The 6401-nt window shown below is 35.4% G+C and overlaps 1 protein-coding gene across 3 annotated transcripts in view; it reads left to right on the top strand.

The window, feature by feature from the left end:
• Window positions 1-197: 197 nt before the first annotated feature.
• Window positions 198-6401, top strand: part of LOC108619742 (uncharacterized) — a 107965-nt gene continuing 101761 nt past the window's right edge. For 2 of the 3 annotated variants that reach the window (XM_089474879.1, XM_089474877.1), the window contains exons 1-2: window positions 198-590; window positions 4503-5274. In XM_089474879.1, the coding sequence (XP_089331005.1) occupies window positions 5116-5274 (159 nt within the window). In that variant the 5' untranslated portion in view covers window positions 198-590; window positions 4503-5115. The other variant, XM_089474878.1, reaches the window with a different exon arrangement.

Genomic DNA, 6401 nt, shown 5'->3' with positions numbered 1-6401 from the left:
TTTTGTTCAGTTGATAAGAGGCAAAAACGCAATCAATTACTTAAATTATGATTGCATTTTGAATACTTAGCCAAAACACTTGTTATTGCTAAGCAATTACCAACAGTTAACTAGCGGCGAGCATTGTAAGCAATGCACACCACTGTGCGTTGCCGTAAACGAGAACATGGCCGATAAACAAGCATTCTGATTGGGTTTGTTGTCCATGCGTTCTCATTGCTAGTTTGACGGCGTAAGAGTTAACGTCAGTAGGCAGCAAGACGTAAACGAAGATGGTTGTGTTTTTGTTGTTACGTGAACGTTGATTTATTTATGCATCATAATAATAATTTTTTTGCGATTTTTTTTTTCTGTGTGTACGTGTGCGAAACAACAATCGTAACAACTATAAAAAAATTAAATAAAAATTAAATATTATAATAATACAAAAATTAATAAAAAAAAAAAATAAATTATTAATATTGTATATGTTTTGTGTAAAGTGTGCGGTAATATTTATAGAAAATTACAAAAGATAATAAAATACGACAACTACTATTACAACACCACCAACAACAAAGGGCAGCCCATGCGGCTGACACCAAAACAACGTAAATATAATTGTTTTTTTTTTTTTTGTCGGCATTTTGTTGTAAAACATTGAACATGCTCGTTCTTGTTATGGTTTTCCGTTAATTTCTCTTCTCTTGTCATCTCAGTTTTTTGTTTTTTGTTTCGTGGTTTGTTTTTGTTTGCTTTACGCGGTGAATTGGCATTTGGTGCATTTGACACTCCAATTAAGAATTTTGTGTAGTTTGGGCAATGCCAATTAGCATTTGTGTCGGTGTTGGTGCGCTTATAAGAATGAAAAATATAACAAAGCGGTGCAAAATAATACGACAAAAAAAAGCGAAACGTAGCAAGAAGCAGAAAAGCCGCAACGCTGACGTTGACATCCACAGAGAAACAGTCAGAGAGCGGCATCGAGAGAGTATGAGAGTATAGTGTCCGTGTGTATGTGTGTTTCCGTGCCTTGTGTGAGCGTAAAGTATGCACGTGTGCGTGTGTGTATGGTAGAACGTGGTAGCTGCCAGCAGCCTAATAAGAATAAGTTAACAAACTGACGACGTGTGTTCAGGTTCGTGTGGGACCGAGAAAGCTGCTAGGCAGCGCGGGGCATTGGAGTGCGAGAGGAAGCAGGACGCGCGCGCGCTCTCTTTGTCTTTGCATGCACTTTACTCTCACGTGCCCGCTCTCTTGCGTTCTGTTACGGCTGACATTCATTGATTTTTCCACTTTGTCATAGTGAACACTAGCGGGAGAGGGTGCGAGGAAGGTGTGTTCATGTGTGTGTGTTTGCCTGTGTGTGTGTGTTGTAAGGCGACCAAGGTGAATTGTGGAAGAGCCTGGAGCGCGACCGAAAGAGCGAGAGCGAGACTCGTAATGCAAAGGAAAACAAAGGAAAAAACATTAGCACTTTGTGTATGTGTGTGTGCGTGCAATTAACAATTCGTCGTTGGAGGTTATGTTAAGCCATAGTGTAAATAACTTGTATTTCATTTTGAGCAATTTGTTGCTGTCGTTTTGCTTGCGCAATTTGGCCAAAACCACATTTTTTTGTATATTTGGTTTTTTTTTTTTTTGAGTTTGATTGTTATTCGAAAAGCGCGAGCGAAGCAACCACCGAAACAGAACGAAAAGGAACAAGCGCCGCTTTTAGCCACCACCAAAAACAACAACAACGTGTATAACAGCAGACAGCAGCAACAACAATAACAGCAACAGAGAGTCAGAGAGCAAGAGAGTCGTGTCAAAGAGAGAATGAGAGCAAGAGCCAGAACCAGAGAGAGAGCGCTCGTAAAGTGCAAACCCAATGGCAAAGTTGTTGGGCCAAGAAGTATAACCAACAACAAGAAGCAACATACATACATACATATATTAATTTATATATGAATATACAGACATACATATATGTATGTATGCACAACAACAACATTTCCATAAAAAATTGTTACGTTAATGCATAGGCTCTAATTGGTATAGCTAAACAATTTGCAGTCCAATTCGAACATAGAGATAACACTCGTTTATTTATCACATTTGCTTTTGGCCCGGCTGGCCATGTTGAGATAAACGCTTAGATAACATTATGATAGCGGTTGTTTTTCCCCTTTCTTTTGCTCATTATTTTTGTATATTACATACATACATATATTTTCGTAGAGCGTGATCTCTAAACAAATACATTTGCATTGTTGTGCAATGCATTTGAGAATTGCCAATTGCCAATTGCCAATTGGCAGCTTGCATGCTCCAATTGGGCATGCATCACCTGAACTACTGTGATGCTACGACTTCGCATTGCTCGCTCTCTCTTTTCCTCTCTCCTCCTCTCTCGTCTCGACCTGTATGGTTGTCCATTCTCTTGCTCGCTTCGTTTAGTTTATCGTTTTGGCCCGCCCACCCCCTCGTCGCGTGCACGACAACATTGCTAAGAAGGGGTACCCAAAACCGGCCGCTTACGTGTCGCGTTAGCGTAAGCGCACTTCATTTACGTAGCGTGCTGCGTTAATTACGTTTGATAGCGCTACTGTCGTACGACCCGTCAACGTCAACATCAACGTCATCGAAGCCGACGCCGACGCCGACGCCGAAGCCGATGCCTACGTTGTTACCAATCAAACTACCGCAAAATATGCCACGCCGGTTTTTTTTAATTTTCATTTCTTTTCTTTTCTTTTTGTTGTTGTTTCTTTTATTGCTTAAAAATTGTTTTGATGGCATTTATTTGCTTCAGATTAATTTCAAATAGGGCCCCTATTGATATATTCTTAGAAATAGCTTTAGTGGGGGCATTGCGATGGCTTGTTTGCAGATGAAGTACAGTAAAATGTCGTTAGAGTGAACCGCTTTACAGTGTTTTTTATTTTGGCCCTTAAATAAATAAAATGAGTTGTTTTTCTTTGTTATTTCCTTCAGAGAGTTACTTCAATGTGCTAATTGCCTAGTAAAATAATATCTCTCCAGATGAAGTGAGGAAACTCTTTTAGATAGAAGATTTTATTGTTTACCTGTGCATTAACAAAGTGAGAGAAAGAGAGAGAGAGAGGGAGAGAGAGAGCGCGCGAAGAGTTTTAGGAAAACAAGTGTAAACATAAGCAGTAGACGAACCTTGATGCATTTTTCCAATAAGACCAATAAGACTGTGAAATAGAAGTCAGATGATAAAGATATGGGAAAAACAATTTTAACTCTGATTTAAAATGGAAAAATCTCTGATAAGAAGAGTTTTTACGATATAGAAATTTAATTCGAATTCTATATAAAATAAAAGTCAACTATCTATCTACATATACATACATGTGCATATATGTATGTATGTATATACATATGTGTATATGTACATGTATGTATGTCGCTAGCTCTATGCAACTTTTATTGCTGATGCGTGACGAATTGTTTTTATATTCTGCTACTGCTACTGCTACTGCTTCCTCTTCCTCTTCCTCTTCCCCTTCTTCTTCTTCTTTGTATGCCGAGTGCATGAGTCAAAACCCTTAAGATATTACGAAATCAAAGCATAAGGCAAAAAAAAAAAAAAAAAAGTAAAGACGCGACCATAAAAAAGAGACAGGGAGAGAGAAAGAGAATAAGAGAAAGTAAAATCAGTGTGGGAACGAGATAGGTAGAAGAAAAGAAATACTATGTATCTGACAATTGAAAATAAAAGTTCTTGATAAGAAATTGTTGTTTGTTTTACTCAATTTCCGTAAGTTTGGAGGAAGAGAAACGAAAAACTTTCAAGTTCGAAATTAAAAGAAATCAATGAAGTATTTAATATAGGAAACATTCATATATAATCCATGTACATATATTATATAAATAGAGATAGAGTTAGAGAAATCGAGAGATTGAGACACTGAGAGATTGAGACACAGACATCGATTGAGAGATAGAGAAAAAGGTAGATATGTAGATAGATAGAGGGATATAGAGAAATAGAGAGTTAAAGGGATAGTTAGAGACAGAGAAATAGAGGGATGGGGAGACATAGAGATAGAGGGATGGGGAGACATAGAGATAAAAATATTATTTTCAAATATTATTTTTTGTTTAATTTTATGCATATATATATTTGGTATATTTATTATTATTATTATTATTTTTTTATTATATATATATTTTTTTATTTATATATTTTATTATGTTATATATTTATATATTTTTGGTTTCTGTTTTTGTAATCATATATTGATGCATATATGTTTTATGCTTGTCCATTGTAAATCCCACAAATCCAGCATTTTCTCCAATATTTTATTAAATTCAATGTTGCCTAAAAGCTTCCACCTACACGAATATTTTCACATATTTTACACAACTTTAATATTTAAATACATGAATAAATTTTTATTAATTTTTGCATTCATTTCTTCTTTTTCTCTTCCTCTTTTCTGAATGTCAACCAACAAAAACATCCAAAAATCCACAAAAAAAAAAAAAAAAAATACAAAATACAAAAGTGTGCAATTAAATATAATAATACATAAAAATTAATAAAAAATAAAGAAATAAATGTAACAACCGAAAGCGACTCAATATGAGCGCCAACAACGGCTGCCAAAACAACAACAACAACAACAACAAATGTGCAAAATCTAAAAATAAATAATAAAATTTAACAAAATCCAGCTAAAAATAAATAAAAATATCAAGCAAATTTTTTATTTTGTTTCATTCCCGATAAAATCGTTGTTGTTTGTTTTCTTTTGCGCTATAGATAAAGAGCATCCGCAGCATTCCCTTATCTATATAGATATATCCACGCACACATATGTATATGTATGTGTCGGTGTGTGCATTCGTGTCTCTATGTGTGTGTGTGTGTGCGTGCGTCCATAGCTATCCCCTGTGAATTCCATCCATCCAATCTACACACATATGATTCTATATATACATAATATATATATATCTCAATCTGAATGATTGTAACCAAATACAACAACAACAACAACAACAACGACAACTAATTAATGCCACACTTTTGTATGTGTCTATCGAACAACTGAAACGATAATCAATCGATATCGATAACAACAATTTGCATCAACAAATCAACAATCGACTCGTTACAAAATGGCGGACATCATGCGTCCGCCGTTCAGCGACATTAAGCGGCCCGACGAAATCGTCAGAATGACAACCGCCGATAATCTGAAATTTGCCGTCCTCATCGGCCTCATCGAGGTGGGCCAGGTGACCAATCGGGAGGTGGTCAACACTGTTTTACATTTGGTGAGTACAGCTCAGCTTAACTATGAATATGATTAAATATGACGGGTCGATAAAATATATCGATAACAATGAGTTATTGCTATCGATATGTTCATAAAAATAGATGTGATTCGATATATAATATATTCTTGGCAGTCAATAGGAAATATCGATTACCGATAGCTATTATAAACAAGAAGGTATCGATAACCGAACAGCTAAAATCGATATTTAGTTTTCTTTTGCCGCCAGCCTAATAGTTATCGATAACTTCTGATTCCATTCCTTATATTTGAGGAGTACTACAATAGAACGTACTGTACAAAAATGAATTTAACTGTTATCGATAACTGCTGATTCCATTTTTCATAATTGAGGCGAACTTCGATAGAGCTTAGAGATAACACTATCTTGGAATCGATAAAATTTCCCATTCGAGTAGAGGTCTACAACAAAAGAATGTGAATTTTTCTCGAAATTTTCACATTTTCCACAACATTTGTAAACAACCATTTTGGGAAATGAAAGCTGAAAAGTAAATATTTACACTTTGAGTTAATTACAATTTTTGCTAAAGATTTTCGCATTTGGCTGCATCTGGCTAAATCCATTCTAGATGCGCCCATTCGGTTAATTGTTATTTGACACTTGCCAGAACTTTGGGGCCCGTACTGTACCTGGCCCATAGATGGCGCCACATGGGGCAGAGCCAAATTGCTAGTTTGAAACAAAAACTGTTTGCCATACCCTGTAGATGGTAGACAGAGTTATTAGAGGGTATATATTTTCCTTGATCAATTCGGCAAACGATATCAAGAGCTAGGACAACTCTTAAAATCGTTTGCCATTATAGGTATAATAGTATAAACATATCTATTATCGATAAATGTTGATTGATATTCTGGCTTTGGAGATATGTCTGATCAATTGGGGTGTGCTAATAGTATATATCTGATAATTACATAGCTTTGACTAAAGAAGTGTTGATGTACATAGAACTATATATATTGGTATATGATATTGATGTGTATTGGATTCTATAAAATTTATCGATAAATATCGCAATATACATATATGAAAGATTTGAGCTAATCAAGAATTAAAATTTCATTCTCTTCTTTGCTTAGCTTTTAGATTTTATAAGACAG

The sequence above is a fragment of the Drosophila arizonae genome, chromosome X (assembly GCF_054131065.1).
Source record: "Drosophila arizonae isolate 15081-1271.41 chromosome X, UAZ_ARI_1.0, whole genome shotgun sequence".
NCBI lineage: Eukaryota > Metazoa > Arthropoda > Insecta > Diptera > Drosophilidae > Drosophila > Drosophila arizonae.
This window is presented reverse-complemented; position numbering and strand designations above follow the sequence as displayed.